This window comes from Thamnophis sirtalis, unplaced genomic scaffold, assembly GCF_051295495.1.
Source record: "Thamnophis sirtalis isolate CommonGarterSnake01/CBP01778 unplaced genomic scaffold, rThaSir2_p1.2 scaffold_1, whole genome shotgun sequence".
In the NCBI taxonomy this organism is placed as follows: Eukaryota; Metazoa; Chordata; class Lepidosauria; order Squamata; family Natricidae; genus Thamnophis; species Thamnophis sirtalis.
Genome location: NW_028261381.1, coordinates 102373262 through 102397839, shown reverse-complemented (window position 1 = coordinate 102397839; position 24578 = coordinate 102373262). Strand labels below are relative to the sequence as shown.

The 24578-nt window shown below is 38.0% G+C and overlaps 1 protein-coding gene across 3 annotated transcripts; it reads right to left on the bottom strand.

Annotated features, from left to right (window-relative positions):
• Positions 1 to 23733, bottom strand: ALKBH3 (alkB homolog 3, alpha-ketoglutarate dependent dioxygenase). Of its 3 annotated transcripts, XR_015697302.1 has the most exons (11): positions 23501 to 23619; positions 22600 to 22719; positions 20758 to 20873; positions 20474 to 20508; positions 19932 to 19979; positions 18333 to 18436; positions 17419 to 17507; positions 14150 to 14359; positions 5067 to 5165; positions 3944 to 4171; positions 1 to 486 (listed from the first exon to the last, which is right to left on the bottom strand). XR_015697302.1 is itself a non-coding variant. In XM_087719911.1 (10 exons), the coding sequence occupies exons 2-10, from the start codon at positions 22676 to 22678 to the stop codon at positions 4079 to 4081; spliced, it is 873 nt and encodes a 290-aa protein (XP_087576037.1). In that variant the 5' UTR covers positions 22679 to 22719; positions 23605 to 23733; the 3' UTR covers positions 521 to 4078. The 3 variants fall into 3 exon arrangements, 2 of the variants coding, with proteins under 2 accessions (XP_087576037.1, XP_013916922.2); XM_087719911.1 differs by lacking the exon at positions 1 to 486 and having other exon boundaries at positions 521 to 4171; positions 23605 to 23733; XM_014061447.2 differs by lacking the exon at positions 1 to 486 and having other exon boundaries at positions 521 to 4171.
• Positions 23734 to 24578: the final 845 nt, after the last annotated feature.

Sequence of the window (24578 nt, the reverse complement as noted above, 5' to 3'; positions counted from 1 at the left end):
GTATTGTAGCTTTATTCTTTGTTGTTTGTTCAAAAAATAATAGTGAGATGAACAAGATTGGGTGTTGCAATTTGTGTGTAGTTTATGGTTTAATCTGCCATGTGAGCTAATCATGGCTTATTAAATAATCATGGTTAAACTAAGTTTAGCAAGAGTAATACATTTTGTAAGGTTTGCTCATAGAGCTTGACAAATATTTGCCTGCTGCCTCTTCTATAATAGCAGTCAAAATTTTTGAAATGCACACCCCCCAAAAAATAATTCTACAGAAAGAACCTCCCTTCAGTTACATAATTTTCACTTTCAATGAAAGCTTGCCTTGGACACAGCTGTAAACTGCATTTGAAATAAATTGCTGCCATTTTCCCCGGGGTTACACAAGTCAGATTTTTCAATGACAAAACAGAACTATCTACTGATTGCACAGCTTCATGTCCACCATCACAGGCATTACTGAACAGCAATTCTTTTTGATCCAGTTAGATACTAGCACAGAAAAAAAGGAGAGGGGGATTCATGCTTATTGTCCAGTTACTCAAATTTTTAATGTGCAGAAAACGCTGAATCACACATTTACAATCAAAGCAGGTAATGAACAAGTTCCAAGTAAGGGAGAAGGAGGAAGAGAATTAATAGCATTGCAGCAGCCCCTCTAAAAGCATTGCCACTTACATCTATCTAATATAAGTATTAACATTAACCTACTAGTAGCTAATAATTCAGAAAAGGGGTGGAATTTGAAGACCATCCTGTGGGCATTCACATAATATTCATTGCCACTGAAGTTTACCTTTTCATTAAGCAGTTGGCATGGTGGCACAGCTAATCACAAAAACACCCATTTATCAAAAGGTAAACTCATTGAGGCTGCTGTCTACTACCCAGCTATATTCTTCTCCCTTTTCTATCCCATCAGTTAGTTTGATTTGTCTTGGGGCATGGAGCCTACTTCCAGACGAAGCACTCAGGTGCAATTCTTTATCATGTCTATGGAGATTCTCAGTCATTCAGGCCATGGTTGTCCCAAAGGTGCTTTTTCAGGAGGCAACTGGATTTTCTTGTTTTGCCTTGAAGACGTTCCACTTCTCATCCAAGAAGCTACTTCAGCTTTGAATGGAAGGATTTATACTCCTTGCAGACAGCTGGTCATTTGCATCCTTTTAGAGCAGGAGTGTCAAACTGGCGGCCTGTGGGCCAGATGTGTCATGTGCAGGCCACAGCCACCCCAGCTCCACAAAGGGGAAAACATCACATCAGATGATGGCAACGTGGCACCACAAGTTTAACACCTGTGTTTTGGAGAGTTCTTGAGGCCACTTGGAGGTTTATTTGTGTAGTCAGGGACACCTGAGTAGTGCAAATGGGTGTGGAGCCTTCTTGGCTGCAGGATGTCTGACTGGATGTCCAGTCAGAGCTCAAGAAGCTTCTTGGATGAGAAGCAAAACGTCTTCAAAGAAAAACAAGAAAGTCCAGTTGCCTGTGAAAATGTACCTCTGGGACAACTCCTTATCATGTTTACTTAGTAAGGCCTATGGAAGTACACAGGTTCCTATACATAAAAGTGATATTGAAGGCAGATGCTGTAGGTATTGATAAGCTAGTTTCTCTCATATTTTCAGTTAAGTAAGTAAAAATTATTGGCGTGCAGATCCTGACAGTCATCCTCCTTCAGTATTTTATAGTTGTTCAGTCATTCATAAAACAACAGATTATCAATTACCCTAGCCAAGCTTTTGGAAGAAGCTCAAACTTCAAAAATATGTGGCATTGTAAGAGAAACTTGTTTCCATAAGGTCCACCATTTCCTTTCATTTTTAAATGCATGTTAAAAACAATAGCAATGCATGCTGCTAGATCTCTTACCTTATAATTATACACAAGCTGTTTCAAGGTTATTACAGATTGGCTGATGAAATGTTCAAATTAGTTTGGCCCCCTAAATGGTAGCACCTAATATTCAAAACCCATTTGAGAAAGTTGCAAGATTCTTTATATAAGTATCAAGATGTATCGCCTTTACAATCCCTGAAGTAAAAATCTATCTAATTTACTTAAATTTGAGCACTCGTCCTTTACAGCTACTGCTAAAGCAAATATGTACAGAGATTTCTACAAGTATCCTCTTCTAGCCGAAGTTATAGCAACAATGCTAAAGTGGTCATGTGTTCCAAAAGACTAGTAAATCTCTGCCCCAAACAGCTTAACAAGTTGGTAGGCAGGAGGGCAGCCAATGCTTCACCCCATCTCTCTCTAATCAACTGAGCTGACTGGACTATTTGGGGATACAAAAGGTGTACAAATCTTCCAGAAAACAAATAAACTTGCATTCAGAAATATCCTCACCAGCACTCTACCTTTCCAGCAAGTGCAGAGGTACCTAAAGCCTCCATCCCAGACCATACTCAAGCAAGTCTAACCTACCACACTGAGAAGAGAGTGACTGGTGGAGTCTCTTTTCAGTAAATGGCACTGCATGGGAAGGAAACAAAACAGAAAAATCCACCAATTACTGCCCTGAAATTGGCCCATAGTAAATGTATATGAAAAGGACCAATCAAAGCCCTCTTACTGGGACAGATTACAACTATTGGGAGTACCAATTATGTCATCATATATTTCTGCCAACTCTGCTACTAGAGGAATACAGGGAGTTCTCATTTAACTACTACAATTAGCACCAGCAACTTTGTTATTAAACAAAGTGGTTGCTAAGAAAAATGATGTGGTTATGATCTTACTTCAGCTTTTCTGCAAAGGTCATAAAGTGAGAAATATTTGATACCTTTTCATTATGACCATCATTTTGTGGCTTTCACTGCCTGCTTTGACAATAAAATGAGCAAAATCTTGATAAAAGTAGTCCTGGATTTAAGACTGCTCATTTAAAATTGGAGGGAAGTTATAGCAATGCCAAAAAACGTGAGTTACAATTCATCCTTGGAGTTGCAACCCCGCAGTCACATGTTCTTAATTTGGGGCTTGGCAAAGGGCTCATATTTATGATGGTTGCAGTGTCCTGCTATCACATGATCACAATTGCAACCTTCCCAGCTGGCTTCCCACAAGCAGTCAATGGGGTGGGGGTGAGGGGACATGGATTTACTCAACTGCTGTTCAAGTCACTTAACAACCATGGTAATTCTCTAAATGACTTCAGTAAAAATGGTTGTAAAATTGGTTCCACTCATATGACTTGGTTAACAACCATAATGTTTAACAACTGTTAATTCTGGCTCCCATTGTGTTTCTAAGTCAAGGACTATTTGTATTTGCTTTAAAAAAAATGCTGATGTAAATATATCCAGAGATCTAGCTACATATATCCTGGAGTGCTTCTCAGCTGAAGATCCTAGTTCTGATCCAATCATAACTGGGAATGTAGTCATTCCTTCCCTGTCTTATCTTATGAATAACTACACTTGAGAAGGAACATGCTCCTGACTTTTGAAAAATGAGGCCAAGGTTCCTAGATATATATTTTGAAATATTACTGAAGTTCATCTAACGCAACAGAATGCTGAACTGAATAGCACTGAGTTATTTAAAACAATTTTGTGCTACCTTCAGTTACAATCCTCTTACTGGTATAGGTAGAAGATTCTATTGAAATCATAACAGCTAATTTATAAGGATTACAGCTAATTATATTAGATATTTCTTTCCCCCTGCTCCCCCTTCCCCCCAAATTGCTCCAGCATTGCAGGAAATAGTTATGGACATGGCAACTACAGTTATAAGTTCTGAAATTGGAAAGGATCCTGAGGTCCATTATTAGTCCTTCTCAAGAAAAATCCTTTCTGTTCTCCAATAACATTTGCACTCTGAATTCATACATTTCAATTGGTTTAAACAATAAACAAATAATGTTATCATCAGGATTACATATTAGCAAGCAGCCTAAGAAAATAATACATTGCTCAATGGAAATATGCAAAAGTTGTACGTTCTCTTTGCAAGCAGTCTTTCTTCTCTCCTGAGATGATGGCAGTCAAATGGTGAATCTGGCTGGGTCATCACATCCAAGTCAGCATTAAACTCTGAGCTCAGCAGAAAAAGCAGAGTTCTGCATTTCTTTCAGTCATGTATGCATTGCCCCTGGTTCTGGATATATTGTCCTGAATGTCAGGTTTATACGTGGTTCCCTAGAGTGATACTCCTTGGGAACACGGTGCTGAAAAAGATCCAAAACAGCCCTTCAATTACATAATACATATTAAGGAAATACAAATACTTTGTTTTTTGGTACGAAATGTATCAAATTGTACTTTAAAAAATTGAGTTTCCTTATACTGCTATACTTATGCTATACTTATAACTGCTATACTTGGTAAAAAATAAAGAAGAGGCCAAATCCCATCGTCCTTTTGTTTTGTTTTTTCTGGTTAATAATACATTTGCTTACTGCATTATTTCACAGGTGGTAATCTCATGCCTTCTGGTTGCCCAGGAAAAAAAACTTGTAAGACTTTTGTGACCTATGAAAGACAAGCAGCCCAATCTCATAGCATAGCGTTCCCCAAACTTTGTGGCTTGGTGACCTGGCTGGGTGGGGGGGGGGAACTGGGCTGTGTCAGCAGCAAGCTGGCACATATGTGCACAGCTCCACTCAACCCGCCGTACGTGTGAGTGGAGCTGAATGTGCGCATGTGTGCCAGACTGCTTCTCCAGTAGTGGGCTGCGCCCTCTGGGTTGAGGACCTGTCATAGCAAACAACTTTTTATTTCTCCCCACCTGAATGTGTTTCAGTGTTGCATTAGCCTCAGGTTCCAATCCTATACACAGATGGTCATGTTTACGACCATCGCAGCATCTTCAGTTACATAATCAGAATCTGGACACGTGGCATCTGGTATCTACAAGAGTTGCAGCATCCCAGTGTCATATGATCACCATTTCCCACCATTCAGCCAAGTCAATGCGGAAATAATAGCATGATTCACTTAACAACCACCTTGCTTACCAAGGAAAATTCTGGTCCCAATTGCTGTCATAAGTTGAGGACTACCTAAATATAGATCTGTAAGGAAGTAAACAGCATTTTTATAATTTTTCTCTAGGCTCCTCACCTGCCAGTCTTCTTGAGTAGCTCCTTCCATCATTAGCAAAGTGCCATGATCCAATGGTATGTGAACTCTTTGCACATAGGTATAATCATTGTTATCCTCCTAAAAAAGATTTATTAAGTATAGTTAATCTATAGTCATAAAATTCTAGAAGTGTAAGCATCTACTTAGGTTATTTTATTCAACCTCTGCCTAAGTAGATGCCTTAGTTTCTGCTTGAATACAATGAATATAGGGAAACAAAATGTCCTTAAGCCAAGTGTTCTCATGACCTCTTAAAAGAATTGGTGAATTTGTGCAATCCCTCTGATTACTAAATCTAATAATACCATTTGGGTTAGGCATGGACAACCCCCACTTTTTTATTAATTAAAGTTTAATCAGATAAAGCAATGATACATTTTGCAATTTTATAAATATAAAATAACTCAGAAACTGCAGCTAGTCCACAATGCAGTGATGCATGAAAGGCAGCATCATGTAAAGCAGCAGTCTACATACAAGTAGACTACAATATGCATCATTATGAGAAGATATTCTCACAGTCCATGAAGGAGAATAACTAATATATTACACAAATTTGGGTAAAAGCCCTGCTGGCCACAACTACTACATCATCTTGCAGCAGAAGCTGCAAGTCCAGGAAGATCCCCAATTGCACATTAGGTTTGCCTGGGGAGCTGTGATCCCATTCAGACTAAAAAATGGGAGCCAGTTTTATCTAGTGGTTAAGGTCCTCAGCTAGAAAGCAGGAATCCATGAGCTTTAGTCCTGCCTTAGCCATGAAAGCAGCTGAGCTCTCTTTCAGCCCAACTCACCTCACTGGGTTGTTATGGGGAAAATAGTAAGTAGTAGTTGTGTTGAATATATGTATTGCCTTGAGTTATTTGTAAAAATAATAAAGGCAGGATACAAATAAATAAATAAAATCTAAGGTAGTAGAAGCATTGGGAACATTCAGATTCGGCAGGGAAGCACACCCTCCCAATCCCACCGCCAGATTCTAAACAATCATTGAAAGAAGACCTCAACAACTTGGTCACCTTGGGATTGAGATACAGTTGAGTATCATCCAGATAATGATAGCAAACTCTGTTTCTGCAAATGACCTCAATCACAGGCTTAATACAGATGTTAAACAGGACAGGCAAGAACAAACTGGCATGTGAGGAAGAGCAGAATCACACAATACTGTTCCTCCCATTCATAATCCATACAGTGCATTTGGAAAGATATCAGTACCATATTTAACAAGTTATGACATCTCTGTACTGGCCTAAAACTCTAGATAACCTACTTCCTTCAGAGCCCTCTGAGGCACCAATTCAAGTACCTTCTCAATAACAAAAACGAGAAGGTTGTAGAGTGAGGAAAAAATTCAAAATTGTTTCATCCACTAATGGCTTCTTGAGGAGATGGCACATTGCCACTTCCTTCAAGGCAGGCAGAACCACACCCACATTAAAAGATCCATTCACCACCATATGGACCCAGCCATTTATTAACACTCAACAAGAGATATGAGGGGCATAGATCTAAAAAGCAGGTAATGGATCTTGTCCTTTCTCATGGGGCACAGGGTCAAATATTTTCCAGGGAACAAGACAAGTTAGTGCTTCTGTGAAATCAGATAGGATGGCCCAGTCAGAGTCTAATTCTTAGATTTTATTCAAGAGGGGTCCATGATAATGCAGATAGTTTTATGTTGCAGCCCAGCAGAGAGCATGATTAAACAGGACTGCTGGCCAATAACCATTTATGCTACAATGCAGTATCTAATTCAAGCGCTTATGTGTTTGGTAGATTCATTCTTCTTCTATCCCCAATAGCATACTAAATCTCTCTTTTGTCATTTCATCTCCAGGAGCTCCTCAGAAAACAAGGAAGCTTTTCAGGACCAAGGAAAAAGAAGCCAATGCAATCTGATCCAAGGCCCTTGACATTTGCCCATTCTCATGGGCAACTAAACTCTTAACTGAATTGCCCATCATATCACTAAGTTCTCTGTGAAATCTATCAAGGTTCATTAGTATTGGTCAGCTTGGTCTGTTAGGTCCAAGTTCCCAGCAGGGGTGGGGAAAGGGCCAGTAAGCTGAAGGCGAACCAGAAAGTGATCTAACCATAATGAAGGCCTGCTAATAATATCGTCCACCTTCAGATCACACCACAACTACCACAAAATAAAATCCAGGTTTAACATGTGATCACCACTATGTGCTAGCCTCCAAATATCTGGGATAGATTCATGGTTGCCATGAGCTCTTTCATCAATCCATGCTGAACACCACATGCTGGCTTGAACAGGCAGAACAGCAGCAAGTTCTGTTGGTGTGGAAAGCGCGAGTGGGCCTGAGTTCCGGCAGCTGCTAGCTTCCAAAAAAGATGGAGGAAACCCAAAGTGCATCACCTCTCAATGCATCAGTATAGTTCCTGTTGAATTTCCCATCCTCTTGGTGATCTTAGCTGCCCTTCTCTGATATTTATATCCCATCTTTCCTCTAAGGAGCTCAAGCATTATAAACAGTTCTTCCGTTTCCACTGTAATTCTAATAATACTCCCATAAGCATTAGGTAATGACATAGCAATTGGCCTAAGCTGAGCACACCATGCTTATTAAATAAGAAAACAGCTTGGAGTCAGATGTCTAATTCTAAACAATCAGATATCCAGCAACTCTTGGAACACCTCCAGATGAAGTTTATATTGTATTATATCAGAGTTCAAGATACTGCCACTTTCTGTCCCAGATAGTTCCATTACATGGAGTCCTTATAAATTACAAAAGTAATTCAGTTTAGTAGGAAAAGATGGAACAGTTACACAATGTAATTGGTAAAACCAGAAACAAGTACAAGGAATGCAGAATTTCTACAAGCAGTATTTCTACCATCAAGAAAACATCCAGAAAATATTTTCCTGAAAGAATGCATTTTCTACAGCTAGAATAATCTGCAAGGACAATGTGGAATGTAGATACATGTAGCTTTCATTGACTAAGTAGCATTATGCTCTCAATTAAAAAGTATCCCAACTCTTCCCAGATCCATATTAAACTCAGACTCTTCTTGAGTTAAAAATTCAGCTACTATATCAACTAAGAAAAGCATCTATCCTTGATTTTGATGAATGTGTTCATAATTTTTGTTCCAATATATTTCTTTTAATACTGAATAGTAATAAACACCTCCCACAATTAAGGAGATAACTTTTTCAAGTCTGAAATGTTTAGAGGATATTAGGTAATTGGTTAAAAAAAATACTCTCAGGAAGTTTCTATGTACTATTCCTTAGGATCCATCCACAAAGTGTATCAGACTTCAGAGAGAAAATCCTAGCAGTTTTATTACAGTAGTTATTGATGTTCAAGATACCACAATAAATCTAGTTTACAATTCCATTGTTGCTAGTTCAAGAATAATAACGAGCAAAAACTATCAATCGAGGGAGATATGACTTTGGAAAAACACTGAAGTGGGAGAGAAAATAAGGCTGCAAAATTTCAGGTCAATAGACTCTATTATTTGGGCTTCTGACTAATACAGAAGCCAACAATGATGCATGATGCAAGATATGGCCCTGGAGGTGGCTATCAAGCTTCTGTGTAGGACTGAGTTGGCAGGATAATTGGCTTGAACAACTAAACATCCAGATAGTAATGGCTGAATATTTTGTCATGCATCAGTCAGAGAGTGGGAGGGAGATGAAGTAGTGGTAATTTGAGACAGCAAACTTGCCAACACAGGAACCAAAACTGATCCAACAGGAATGTATTTCCATTGAAGTTCTGGGATGCTGCTAGCATGCCACCAAACTTTTCAAATCTACGCTATAATTTATGCAAGGTTCTGACTTTTATTAATATTTAACACAACATTGAAATCTACATATCTGAAATCTTTGGCAGAAAACAGAACTATCACCTTAACTATTATCCATCTATGAATCTCTGTGCCTATATGTTCCTTTCTTTAAAAGTTAATAGAGTTTTTACTTCTGTAGCAAGACCAAAAAATCTCTCTGCTGTAGTAGTTATCACAATGATTATTGAAGCTATTTTTATTTCCTCAAAGACCCACTAATTCATGAATTCATGTCTCCTGCAGCCTTACAAAACACACCAGCATCCTATTTATTTCAATGTTTTGCTTTTAAAATCAGCCTCTTATGTTGGTTTCCTACATTTTTTTCCAGACATTATGACCAAGATGAATACTCCAATCGTTACATAATCTCCTGTTAGAAATGTAGACATTTATGTCTCATTTATAGCAAGAGATAAAGGAACATGCAGCCTTCCAGATACTGAATTACAACTTCCATCAGCCTCACCTGGAGTAGCAGAATGGAGATTCATGGGTGTGTCACTCTCACTTTGGTACAGCAACAAACAGTTCAAATACAGACTCCAATAGATAGTTAGGACTGCAGAAAAAACAACTTGCCTTCCACAGAAGACCTGTATATTGCAGGATAGCTGAGAAAATATCTACAGACCCCTCACATCCTGGATACAAACTGTTTCAACTCCTCCCACTGGAAGGCCACTACATTGCATGCTAAAACAACTACCGTATTTTTGGAGTATAAGACGCACCGGAATATAAGATGCACCAAGGTTTTGAACAGGCAAATTAAAAAAAAAAAAGGTAGGTAGGTAGAGGGATAGAGAGGGAGCGAAAGAGAGAGAAATGCAGTAGATAAGTAGGGAGAGAGAGTAATTAGGTAGGTAGGTAGATAAAGGGAGAGAGAGGGAGGGGGAGAGAGAAATATAGTAGGTAAGTAGGGAAAGAGAGAGTAAGTAGGTAGGTAGAGGGATAGAGGGGGGGAATACAGTAGGTAGGTAGGGAGAGAGAGAGTAGGTAGGTAGGTAGGTAGGTAGATGTTTCCAGATGTATTTATCCATGTGCTGGAGAAAGAAATCGCTGACAACCTGCAGCACCTAAGACTTGTTTCTGCTGGCACAGCACTTGATCAATGTAATTCTCATCAGTCATTCTAACTAAAGAGCTTTCCCGAAAGGGAAAAAGTTTTTCCACTCTACAAACCTCCCAAAACGGGCCCATTATTTTTCAAATAAAAGGCATGAATAGCCTTGGGTGTGTGTGTGTGTGGCTGCAGAATGCATGGGGGAGGGGGGGCAAAAACGAGCAAAAATGGCATGTTTCTTTTGTCAAAAAATTGCATGGAGGCTTATAGAGTGCTGCTGGGGGGGGGGGGGGCAAAAAGGACAATATTTTGCTCATTTCTTCCCTCCCCAGCCCCCAGGAGCTCTCTGAAAGCCTCCATAAGGGTATGCACAGCCATTTTGGTGAAGGGGGTGGAGCTTCAGGAGGCAAAAAAATGCTGCATTCGATGTATAAGACACACCCAGATTTTCAGTCTCTTTTTTGAGGAAAAAAGGTGTGTCTTATACTCCGAAAAATACAGTAGATACAGAGAAAGTTTTTTCCCTTGTGCTGTCACTCTGCTGACACCTAACTCCCACAGAATTGTCCTGCGTCTAAGTATTTACTTAGTATTTACCATGTGGTATGGCTGCATTCTTCTTATCTTCTCTACCGTTTCCTCTTACTGGTATCATTATTATGATTATTACTCTGTTGTTTTGCAAGTATATTGAGAGAAATAGTGGGTTTTGGCTCCGGTTGCAACGGAAGCAGGGTGTGCACCACGGGCACACACGCTGCACACGCATGAGAACCCACTGCCTGTGATGCTCATGCTGCTCAGCGGAGTGTCATGCAGGCGCCATACACTGTGCGCGCACAGATGGCCCATTTCCTTCAAATACAAGTAAGGAACGAGGGCGGGCACCGTTCTGATATGGTGGCTGCTGCTTTCGGCAGGCACCGGCACGTGCGTACTGGGGCATACCACCTGCAACCCACTACTGATTGAGAACTTCTGCACTAGAGACAAATTCCTTGTGCATCTAATCAAACTTGGCCAAATAAAGTATTCTAATTTATGGAGAATCTATTGTGTCTTGGCTTGGGCTATGCACACTTAATATTCACCCAATAGACATAGAAAAACTTCTGAGTAACAACTCACATGCATAAACCATTATTACCTTCTTATCAATAAAACAAAAGGCCTTCTCTGCAGTTCTTCTTTCCTGTTAGTGTGCGTGCGTGTGTGCAAATAATTAAAACACTTAGTATTCTTCAGTGGAGGGGATCAGACTTTGCTCAATATCTTACAGGAAAAAAACAAAATTATCTAGAGGCTAATCACGTATATCCACTATTATCTAACATGTACACCCTAACTCCTCCTCCTACTCTCAGCTACCTGTTTCCTTGGTTACAATCTTAGTGGCAGAGTTGCTGCCTGCCTACTATTACAGTTTGGCTTCAAAGCTTTAAATTTACATTGCAGTATAAGCTGGGAAGTTAACTGCAGTGAACTAATTCTTCAAGCAAATTCAAGGCTCTGCAGCAAAAGAAGACAGCATAGGTAGATTTTGCAGGTCAGAACACTTGCCATTTATCTCGGCTGCTGTATATATTTATTTTTGGAATGCTTTTATTTTTAAAATGCTTTTATTGTCTCAACTGTTTTTATAGTTTTAGAACTATAAGCTGCCCAAAATCACCAGTTGAAATGAGTGGCTACAGAAATTCAATGAATGAATGAATACATAAATAAAATAAAATCAAAGCTATTTATTCTTTCTGAGATGAAATGCCAAATTGCATCCTGAAAAATTAGTCACATAACATGTCATTTGCTTCCAACCCTATGTATATTATATTTGTGCACGTATCCTTTTTGCAGGAAATCAGAATTCAAAGTTCAAAAAAAGAGGTACTGAGTATATTGAGTAAAAAGGGTCCTACTATTAAAATACCTCATGTAAACCTGTCAATAGTCAAGGTTTTAGTATAAACAAAAATGTTTTTAGTTTTCTAGAGTATTAGCTACCTCATGCAAATCTGTCATCTGCAAATCTGATAAGCATTTTTTCCTACCTCATCATCACTATTAATAAAAATATTGAAGATTAGACCACTCAGATTGGAACCTAATGCCATTCTATTCAATTCTTCCATCCAACTGATGACAAACCATTATTGAACACTCTAGGAGTACTATTTTCAAATAAATCGTGTTTTGTAGTTCTCATAACATCCAGGCAGCATGTAACTAGTGTAATAATTATGATTATCACAGGGCATTTTCCAGATGCTTTCCTGAAAACAAGACATAATATGCTTGCAGCATTTTGGCAATGTATTAAGGAAATTTATCTGATCAAAATATGCAACATTAGTTGACAAGATTTGTTTTTGGAAAATCCACCTTGACTTTTGATTATTACCCTACTACTTTTAAGATGCTTACAAGTATCCACGTCTTTGTAATTTATTCTAGAATCATCCCAGGCCCGCATATCAAACTGACTGGGCTGGTCCTCATTCTCCCCCTTTCTGATTACAGAACTGGCACTTGCTCTGTTTCTGCCATCTGGCATTTTCACTAGTTCTTCCAGAGACAGTAGGCAATGTACATTGTCAGCTCAAATGGCTCCTTTCTTTAATAGATTTAAAAGTGCTGATTTTATTTTCATTTTTTAAAAAGTAAAGCCTTGGACTAAATCGTCTAAAATATCACCTTTCTTTATACCTATTCATATCTTAGGATATTCTTCAGAGTTCCAATTCCATACATCCATGCTAAGACCACATGAGGAGACAGAATAACAGAGGGACCTTGGAGGTCTTCTAGTCCAACCCTCTGATCAAACAAGAGACCCTATACAATTTCAGAGAAATGACTGTGCAGTCTCTTCTTTAAAATCTTCTGTGATGGACGACCCACAACTTTTGGAGACAAGTCATTTCATTCACTAATTGCTCTCACTGTCAGGAAATTTCCCCTTAGTTCTAGGTTGTTTCTCTCCTTGATTAGTTTCCATCCATTGCTCCTTGCTCTTCAGGTGCTTTGAAAAATAGCTTCCTTGTAGCAGCCCCTCAAATATTGGAACAGCAACGGTGAATCTCGGCTTTGTCAGTTTGAAAACAAATTCTAAAGCTAAATTCTCATTGGGCCAATAAATCATTTTCTTTTTTCTGCTACTAGAAAAGAACTTCTAAGTAATAGTTTGCTGTTAATTTTCATTCAAATCATAAAAAATTGAATATTGTGTTTATCACCAAATTTTATTCTTTCTTATGTAAATTACTCAGGAATTATACTGAAGAAATAGATTAAATATTGGAAGATATTTCAAGACAAGGTGGAACATATTTTTATATAAGTGAAAGTCTGCTCATAAATTTTGCATCTCACATTATTTCAAATTATTGATCAACTAATGTATAAAAAGGTTTTTGTAATGGATTATTTTAATTCAATATGGAAAAAAACTGTCTTCAACTGTAATCATCATCTTCACGACTAGGCTATCCTATTCCTCAGCAAAGGAAAACGAACCTTGGAGTTGGCTTTTAAAAATTGTCAGTTATCCAGGGAGCAAAGAATGTCAATAGATACAAGTTTGTACATAAAGTTTTGGTTCAGAAGAAAAAACAAATAAAAAATGGTCTTAACACCAGTGGAAGCTGATCAGTTTCAAATCATTGTTTCATTTGTCTAAATCTTGTTAAACATTTGTTGTACTTTTCTACCTACTTATCTGAATAGGTTTATAATAAAAGTTTGGGTTCTTCCATTTTAAAATGGAAACATAAGAGTTTCTGGATTTAGCTATCAGGTACAGTATATGATTAGGGCAAATGAGAATTGAAGTGAAATTCTGCAATGAGATAGGAAATATTGCTTAGCAGATTCACTACAATTAGGACATTTTCCAGCCTCATCCAGAAATGGCAGCAAAAAACCCTGCATTCAAACTGCACCCTAACACTAACCTACTACCAAAGCATCCCACCTATCACCAAATAGCTCATCAAATGCTATTTAAAGCTATGAACTGGTTAGTAATGGCTTGAACACTGGGTTTATGTGCTACCCATCTCTTATTAGATATGTGGGACAGAAACAACAACATTGTATTATGCATTTAAACTCATTAAAATATGTCTTTCAACTGGATTACATTTCAGCTTTATAAACTCACAGGCAGAGGCTTCTTCCTCATCTCAAACATCCGGGTAGCACCAAAGCTAAGTGATGCAATTATGGGGTTTTTCCCCAGTGTAGGCTCATCATCGCTATGCCAGTCAACACTGTTCTTTTCATTTTGGTAAAGGTTACAGAGTAGGGAGTTGAAAGTATTCTTGGTGAAATCTTCTACAAGATCCTTCAACATGGCCAATAGTGGGTGCCACTGAAATCAGAGGAGAAAAAAAGGAGGTAAACATCACAACTAGAAGCAAAGTCAGTGTCCAGTAAATAAGATAGCTATACTACTAAGAAGTCTGTTTCAAACTGTAATATCACTAATTTGAAACTTAAGGAAAAAAATACTGTACCTAGAACTTGTGGTAAGCATAATGAAATAAAAACCTCTCATCTTACAATATGCAGGAACATATAGCAGTTAAGTGGTTGGACTCTTAAGAAAGTGGGCAGTTTGTCAATATTTCTTATAAGCCAAAAAAGGAGGTTAAAAAAAAAAAAAAAAACCCCAACAACCCAGAAGGTAATAACAGCAATTCATGTCACTATTACTGCCAAGAAAATGGACATATGTAACTGACAGGAATGATTCCAGGTGTAACTCAAGGTGTTGTGATCAACACATTTTAAATCCTATATGGATTGGAGCCAGGCAATCTGAGGACCATTTAGATTTTGTCTTCCCAAGATGTTCTGGTGGTCCCCACCATTTGCAAAGTGGATGAGAGAGGACTCAGGGGCATTCTCTGCAGGAGTTCCCTCATGCAGAATGCCCTCACACTCATATAAGAACTGCACCCTCAGTTTTAACATTTAGGAAGTCTTGGTAACATCCCTTTCCTACTGTATATTTGGAGAACTGAGGTGAGAAAGCGAGATGTACTTGATGGATGCTGTTCTTTTGATGCCATGACTTACAATAACTCTATTGGGTTTTAAGTGGACTATATTTATTGATAACTTTGACAATGTGTCATTGTAACATGAACTGTATTGCTGTAAGGTATTTAGGGTCAAATGACTGAAGCAGCATTCCTTAATAAATAAGCGTTTACTTTTACACAACTGTATCTTTACATATATACAAATACACATTTTGCATCTGATGTCTAGACCCTTAGTTTCTCATATTCTAGAAAGGTAGTGATAGCTTATGGAATCTTTCAGGGCTTAAGTGCCACAAAGTTCATTAATATCTGATTAAATAATGTAAGAGCTTCACGACTAGCAAAGTTTCTTTCATAATCACCAAAGCTTGCATGTTTTGCAATATCATGATTAATTGGTACTTGCCTATAGCATTTGCTACTTTATGCCTGAACTATATAAGGGCTACAGGTAGTCCTCCTTTAGGGACAACTGGAACCGGCAACTCAAGTCATTAAGAGATATGGGTCACTGAGACCACGAGCGTGCTTATGATCTTACTTCACCTCAATTTACGACCACAATTGAGCCCCAAATTTCCATGGCCAAAGTTATTTAGTGAATCACTGCTCTTGTTACTAACATGGTTGTTGGTCACAAGTTGATCACATGACCCTAGGCACTGCAACCATCATAAATCCAAGCTAATTGCCAAACATCAATATTATGATCAAGTGATCATGGGAAAGGTGCAACTGTTGTAAGTGAAAAATGATCATGTTTTTCAGTGCCGTTGTAACTTCAAATGGTCATTAAGTGAATGGTTATAAGCTACCTGTATAGACCTACAACATTTGCAAATGTGAGGATAGGTCACAATTTGTTCATTATTGTCATAATTGTGAACAGTTGTTGTACAAGGCTGCTATTAAGAGAGGATTACTTATAATTTGTTATAAATTCATCTTGTTGCAAATGCATATTGGAGTTAAAAAAATGAAACCAGTTACAAAGTTGCTCAACTAGCAAGCTGCCTAAATAATTCTTCATAGGAGTTATAGTTCAATGTTGCAAAGAACATTTCTAGAATTTCCTCAATGATTTAATAGCCAAGGTAGTTGGGGGAGAGGGGTTCCCTTAGCAAACCATGAAATAAATCAGATTTAAAGTCAGAATTAACACTGCTATTTGACAGGGGGAAAACAGTGTTGTTTTTCTCTCAATTTTAACTGAAGTAAGGAAAAATATTGTACGATTTCATTATGTGACATGAAAAGTGATAGCGACTTTTACTCTGTTCTTTTCCAATACTGCCCTCCAGTGTTTGATAAATGCAAGGTTCCATCATTCATCCAATAGAAATTCAGGTAAGATCACCATATTTTAAAGTATATATTAATTAGGTTTATGTCCTACAGAAAATTCATGGGCTATACCTGTAAGTCAAGGATTGGGAAGAAATCCTAATTAAGCAAAGGAACAAGAGGAGGACAGGCTGAAAATTGAAACTGAGACTCAAGCCACCACCCAAAGTATGCAGGCACTAAAACAGGATCTTTAAAAAAATATTCCATTTTCATAATTCTCCAATAACTGAGCAAGAAGAATGCACGTTCCAAAGGCTTTAACTATGAAAACAGCACAGCAGATGAAACAAACTAGGCTGAATGTCCAATGCTGTAATGCCCTGAAAGCTCAATAAATGCATTCCTTAACCTCCTCAGCAAGGTATGGTAAGACTACCGTGTAGTAAATATTGTTCTGCTAAAACATCAGCTGCTTACTTTTTAACAAACCTCTGTTCAGGAGAGGGAAGAAGGAATGGCCTTGAGAGATAGGAGGAAGACTTGTTATGACAATGGTCAGGAAAAGAGAACTAAGTCTAGGGCAGACATGTAACCTGAGTAAGCAACTCAGACAAGATCCTCCTTAGTAGTCACAACGATAAAGGAAGGAGGGGAGGCACATTCAGATTTGCAAGATTCTGTTACTACAGTTTTTCAATAAAAGTAGTACTACCTACACAATACTGGATTCCTAGTCTGATCTACCATGAAAGGATCATATCATCCCTTATGAGATCATGACAAATTTTAAGGAACAGCTCAGTTTCTGTTTCAAAGGTAATGCTGTAAAGATAATTCAGCTGTGAATTATCCACTAAAAGAAAATCCGCTTTATCCTGTCTCAGGGGATTTACCCCATTCACAATTCTCCACAGTTGCATCAAGAAGTGGCTTTGCTGCTCTCTTATTCCCACTCCCCTGTATCCAGTGAAGTTTTTCCCCCCTTGTTTGAAAAGAAATCACAGTGAAGGAGGAATGCCTGAAATTCAGATCACCATTGTTATTATGGCTTTTTAATGTTGCCAGCTTTAGAAAACTCAAGATCCATACGTACATCAGGGTTTGCTTGCATTTCAAGTCTGGAATAGGTGTAGGGTAGTTTTCCATACCATGCTGTGAGTCTGGGTTCGTCATAAGATCGATCTACAGAAGGAAAATTGGATGCAATAATTAGGGCTACTATGAAAACCAGCAATAAATGGCTATAATTTTTTTTGGCATTTGGGGAATAAATGACGGTAACTCATTTAGCAATTTTTTGCCTTCTCTAGATAAAAAAGCTGAGCAAATGAGACTTTTAACTTGCAATTCATAAATTATACGACCAAGAGAAAATTATTCTAGGCTATTTATACATCAACAAAGTAGTTATGTTTGAAATGCAAATTTCTAGAGGGAAATGTGAGAAGTAACAAAAATGCCCTAAAGTGAACCAAGCTCAGACTGCTTATGGTTTGAATTGGTTTGAAATCCAATAGATAAAAAAATAAACAGAACAATGAAAAGAGTTTGTTGTATGACCAACCAAAAACATCCCATTGTAAGAATCTGTTTTACCACAAAAAAATGTAGCCCCAACTTCATACTGCCTTTTGAAACTCAAGACCAGTTCAGAGCTGAAAAGATAACACTGAATCTTCAGCCTGTCTGCCTTCTCAGAAAATAATAATAATCACCAGCAAAACAATCAACCAGTACAAACAAAGGAAAATCACTAGTAGGGGTACAGAACCTTTCTGAATCTTTAGAACAAGAAAAAAATAATAGTTTGTTTTGGCGATCTCCTTATATTAAACAAAACACAGGTTAGCCCTAAATCTGTGTGTTAAGTAGAGATTAGAATTAGTGGCAGTGGGCCAAGTATTTTTCTGGCTGCAATGGATTCTACTAGAGTGAATATTTCAAGATTTACTGCTGGACCTTAAAAAACAGGAGTCAACAGTTAAAGGAGACTGATAGCAAAGCTACCGTGTTTAACGTGTGTTCTTTGCCTCCATGGAATTTCGTGGAACAACTGATCAAACATCCAATCTGCTTCACTCAAGGAAATGAAGCCAGGAATCAAATGAATCCTAGAATAAAGAAAAGTCACATTACATGTTGATATTTTCTGATTTATTTCAAACTAAGACATTCCAAGTAGGTTCTGTGTCATTTCTTTCCATCAAGCAAAGTGGCTTGCTAAGAAGAGTGCCCACCACCACCACTTAAATATTGTGGGCTGCTTAGGAGTTATCAAGCTCTTCCACTCCCCATTTGCTTATGTTTAAAGTTTTGTTGGATAACTTTTTTTTTAAGCTCACATTTCTTCTTGTACCTTGCCTGGAGGACAAAGAAAATAGTCCCATGGCATCCATTTGGGAAATAAGAACAGAGAAGTAGATGTAAGGAGAAGTAAAGTAGATGATTTATGCTGAAAAGGTGATTGGGAAAATATTGTTAATTCTTCTAGACTTCAATAACTTTCAATATCATTAACCTATTATATCATTTTGAGTCAATAATAGGCCAATGAGTGCATAATGATATAGGCTCCAGGTCATTCAGGAGAGACGTTTGGAAACTACAGATTCTTTGAAACAGATAAGAGGTCAGAAGGATATATAAGTCAAAATGTGCACACAGACTTGTGTAATTTGGATCTAACTATAGTACCAGTTCATTTATTGTTAACTTCTTAAACATATCTGGAATCACTTTGGATCTTGTATAAATAGCATGACAAAATCAATAAACAGAAAACAGAGATTACTTTTTCTGAACACAAGTCCTCTTTTGTAAGTGGCAGGAACTCCCTGTAAGTTTGTCTTCATCAGAAAGGAAAAATTAAGTTCAATCATATCCTTTAGTTAGCACAGATATTTTTTGTGCATCATGGAGAAAGTGAGATTTGGAAAAGGAATGAAGTTCAATATTCTCCTAACAAAAAGTCTATGGGTAAGTTCCCAAGCCCTGCAAGCAGATATTTCTTCCTCTAATAGCATTCTTTGGATCCAGCAGGAAAAAAAAGATTAAATAAGCAAAATACAAGATTTACTCAACATGGAAGGAGAAATACACAAAATAATTGTTAGTCTATTCTTATTGTGGATGTACAACAAAGGGAGATCCCCAAATACGTTGCCTTCCACTTTGGGGTGAAAACCGTCAGAATTTTAAATAAATATAGTTGGAAGTAACTAATAGGAATGGTCTTGATTCAATGATTCTTTTCACCTGAAGATTTAGTAAATGCAGCCTTAAAAACAGTTAAGTTTCAACTACATTGTAGACTTGTATCCATTAGAAAAGCAAGCCAATATGGACAGTCTTATTAGAACACGTTCTTTGATTAAAGATAAGAGGATGTTCTTAACAAGTGAAAGTTATTTATTAAATTTTATTAATAAATTTCTGTACAATACCATGGCTCTCCATGTCTGTGGTCCTTTGTAGCATCTTTGCTATAATGACTTAATACTAATTCAAATACTGAAACATAATCCTAACAGAGCTATCCTGCAAGACACACACACACACACAGACACACACACAGACACACACACACACACACAGTTAGATACTTACTTTGATATTCCTGAGGGCAATGTGCTGATCTCATATAGACCCTGTTTTCTGCAGTGGAGGAAGAAAAAAAAACATCATGGTTGGTAAACATAAAAGGTTCAAACTATTGATTAGGGTTAAAAAAGAAAATTCACGAATCCAAGGGATATGTATAGGAGTAAAAACACATTATACATTATAACTTGACTTATGACCATTAATTTAGTGACAGTTCAAACTTTTGATCGAAGTCACTGTGAAAAGTGATTTAAGACCTATCCTTGTATTTATGACCATAATCATGTGATTTCATTTCGATGCTTGGCCACTGGAATGTATTTACAACAGTTGCAGCATCTTGGGAACATGTGATCACCACCTTAACCTTCCCAAGGAGCTTCCAGCAAGCAAAGTTATTGGGAATCCAAATTTACTTAATGATTGCATCACTTAGTGACAAAGTTCTGGTCCCAATTGCAATTGTATGGACTTTCTGTAAGAGCAACAAAGCCAAATGATCAAGAGATACTGGTATTAAAATGAACTAGAATTAAAATACTTACTCTATTACTCTGGGTTCTGGGACTTTGCATACAACCTAAGGATAAAAAAAATTATGTATGTATATTTAGTTTACTTAATGGGGGAGAGAGTATAAAAAATAGAAATATTGCTGAAAATTCCAATAATAATTGTTCAGTTATACTGCTGATAATGCATCTGAGTTGGGAGACTATTTTTTTAAAGAAAATACACACAAGAAACTATTACAATTTGCTTTCTATGTGTTCAGGCATATTTATATACATATAAACAAAGCAATAACAATATAATACAATATTTTTACCTCTTCAGGTGCTTTAAAAACAAACTGTCTTTTAGATGAAATCTCTGCCTCTCCTTGGAATGTGGATGGTGCTGAATTGGCAAATGCTGGATTTCTAGCATTAGACTTTCTTGAGGCTAACATAAGAAGGAACAGTATCAAACCAGATAACAACAACTTTCATACTTTCAATGTTATTTAATAATTGTATTTTCAAATTAAGAGTACACACACAGACAGAGAGACACGGGTAACATTTTATCATTTTTTATTTCTACTTCAAAGTGCGATGTGGTGACTCAGTGGTTAAAGTGCTGGGTTTGTCAGCTGAAGAGCTGGCAATCCAGGTTTGAGACCTGAACGCCATGTGATGGGGTGAGTTCCTATCCTCGCCCCAGCTCCTGCCAACCCAGCATTTCAAAAGCATGCAAATGTGAGTAGATAAATAGGTACCACTTCAATTGGAAGATAACAGCACTCCATGATGTCATGCTGGCCACATGAATGTGAAAATGTCTTCGGACAGCAATAACTCAATGGCCTTGAAACTGCTCTCTATGATCGGCAATGACTAGCAGAGCAAAATCCACAGGGAGTCCTTTACCTTTTACTATCTCTACTTCAGGAACCGTGATTTTTGTGAGAGGACTCAAAGTTTTGAGAGCACTTATTTCTTTCATGTAGAGCCCCCATGTATGAAGTACTTTGAGAATCTGATATTAAAAATAATAGTCTAAAATCATGTTATTTTTTCATGCTCTTATGAAGGAGGCTTTGGGACAGGCTTTGAGACAGGCTCAAACAAGCATATGAATCACTTCTCATGGTTTAATTTCTTCATGCTACTATTGAAGAAATCTATACATTTGCGTTGAAACCACATTTTTATAGTTCTAGTAAAATCTATCATAGCAAACTCTATGGGTTTTTTTTAATAATACTTAAAAAGCGTATACTATAATCCTATATTTAAGTAACAATTAGCTTCAACATTAAATAGATTTATTTCTGAGGGACCATGCATACAATTAGACTGAAGTGACCTTAGTTAACTGTTCAATTATTTGCCATGGGGAAAATATAATATTAATTTATCACATTTAGTAAACAAACATTTGAAAAGTCCTAATTAAATCTATTTATGACAGTCAAAATTAGTTCAAAGGTTTCTAAGAACTCAGATCAATAATCACTGAAGTTAGGAAATTGTTTCTAGATCTTCTATCGTAAAGATCTTAGGGAGGCAATTAAAGCCCTTGTTTTGACAATCTCCCTTCCGCTGTAGAGATTTAATTGTTTTAAATAATATTCTATTTCCAGAAATGAAAAGCTAGCATGTTTCAAACCAACCACCATCCTCAGTCAAAAGTTGCATTCCTAACTACCTCTTTGCCTTACAGATTGGAGGTTTGGAGGGGGGGGGGGAATCAGGAAGTATACATGTTTATATAGAAGCACAATAAAATAAGGTGGTAAAGAGCAGGATGAGAAGTAATGGGAGGCACATATCAATCTATCTTAGAGGTTTTGTCATAAGGGACCATTTTCTGAGAGTGGTCATGAAGATTCCAAATGTTTCCACTAGCCTCTAAATTTGATGTTTTTCATTAAAACATTTCATTAAATCAAAATGCCTTGTGCCACTAGTACACATGTGCAAAAAGACTTAAGACCTTTAGTGGCCCAACAGGCCAAAAGATGTTTGATCTAAATAGCTGAGAAACCTAGTAAACTAGTTCACAGGCCAAAGGGCCTTCTGTAATATTTATAGGTAGAGAGAAGATCTTTGTGAATAGTTAGTAGTGTTCCTGCTAGGCAACAAGTTTAATTTATTTATATACATTAGAACAAGACAGCATTTACCTGAACATGAAGTCATTCTGCTATTACCCTGGCTGGCCCAGCCACCCTGGACTCTGGCTCTCTGCCTTTTATTTTCCATTCTTCTTCTTTACCAGTCTTCTTGTAAGGAGTTTAACATTCCTAAATCAAAATAAACATATTAACACACTGCTAAAGTGCTTAGACCTTAGTTCCTACTGCTTTTGAAGAAGAGAGTATTAATACATTACTAGGAAACAAAATCTCTAACATTGTATCATTGTTAACAATAAAAAGGTAAGAAATTGCCTTCTATCTAAAATGCAGCAGCACCCAAGTTCACAACCTTGCACTATTTTATAGTAATAGATCTTGTTAAGATCAAAAACATTTATTATTATTATTTTCCTAACCAGGGATTACAAGGGACAGCTCAGAGTGTCTGCCTAACAGGGCCATCAAGCATCCTGGGCAAGGCAGGCCCAAGGACACCCTGTAAGGAAGCAACCTCGTTTCTATATTGGAAGTAACATGCAGAGTAACATTATTGCAGATTGAACAGTTTTTCCCTATGGTCCACAGAATCAATTCCTTACCACCACACCAGTCAAGGATTATAGGTCCTGGGATTCAATACCTCCTAAGGTCACTTTTTTTTGGGGGGGGGGAGGAGGGAACGGGAGCGAGGAGAAGAAATAATAAAAAAAAACAGGCTTAGATTTAAGGAATATCTTTTTGTTCTCCTCCCCCCCCCCCGCCACTCCCACTCTCCCCCCCCCACACCCCGCCAGACCCAAAGCACGAGCTCTAAAATTCCCCCGGCTACAGTACCGCAAGGCTTTTAACACCACAATAACGAAGGTTTCTCTTCTGTCTCTTTCTTTCAGTCCACCTTCCCACTTTTTTTTTTAATCAAGCGCTTGCGGGTAATAGAGCTACTCACACAAGCGCGCCACCAACAACTACACCCTCCGCCGCAGGAGACCTCCACCAAGGGGGAAGGAAAATAAATAAATTAATAATAAAAAAAAAGCCCTCCAAGCCCACCTGCGCGCGCACTTTCCGAAGGACCCGCCCTTTTCTCTACGGCATTTGTTGAGCAGAATAGGCGACTTCCTCGCGCCGGTATCCGTTGGGCGGCAAGACGTCCTTCGGGGCCCCACCCACCCGCAGATCGGAACGGGAGGAGCGGGAGGCGTGGCTGCGCTCATTGTCTCGGAAAAATTTTTGAAGTCGCTTTTCCGCAGAGCAACTTTGTGATGCTCGTTGGAAAACTTTTCCGGGTCCCCATCCCGGGTCGTCCCCCCTCACCCCCCCCAGAAGATGACTAAGACGGCAGGATCTGAGCGGCTGCTGTTCCTTAGCAACTGACATTCTGAGGCGAGATGCTTATGACAGGCTGCATAGTTTTTACCCCAAGTTTTCACCAATGGTGTTAGCAGTTTCGCATTTTAGGCTTTAAAATGAGAAAGAATTAACTTTTCGCCGCGTTTACAGTTCTCTCAGAGATTAAGTGTGCGTGGAACTCCTGATTTATAACTTGACCTGACTTGTTTTACTCAAAGAAGACTGATGCTTATTGGAGAGGGAAACTGGATAAACCTAAAAGCTTTAGTCAGATTGTGACTTACATCTTTTGCTGTTTGTGTTCATTAAAAAAAAAAAACATTTTGATGCACATTCAGAAGCAGCCAGCAGAGAAAAACCTAACGTTTTGCAGGCTGCTAGTGATCAACCCAAACCTAACAACCAGCCCTGACGCTAAAGGAACACCTGGGACATTATTTAAGAGCTCTTTGTTGCACACTGTTGCGTGAAGACACAACCTGACCACATCTTTTTGCCACATCTGTGAACCTTCCCTCATTTCACACTCACTAAATGAGTCAGACTTAAATTGTCCTAAGCAGAATTGATGCAATCGGCTACATTTTGCAGTGAACTCAGTTTACCAATATAGCTAGGATCAACACTTGTGGACTAATTCTATAAAAATGGTATGGGCAAATCCCTTGCCCTCT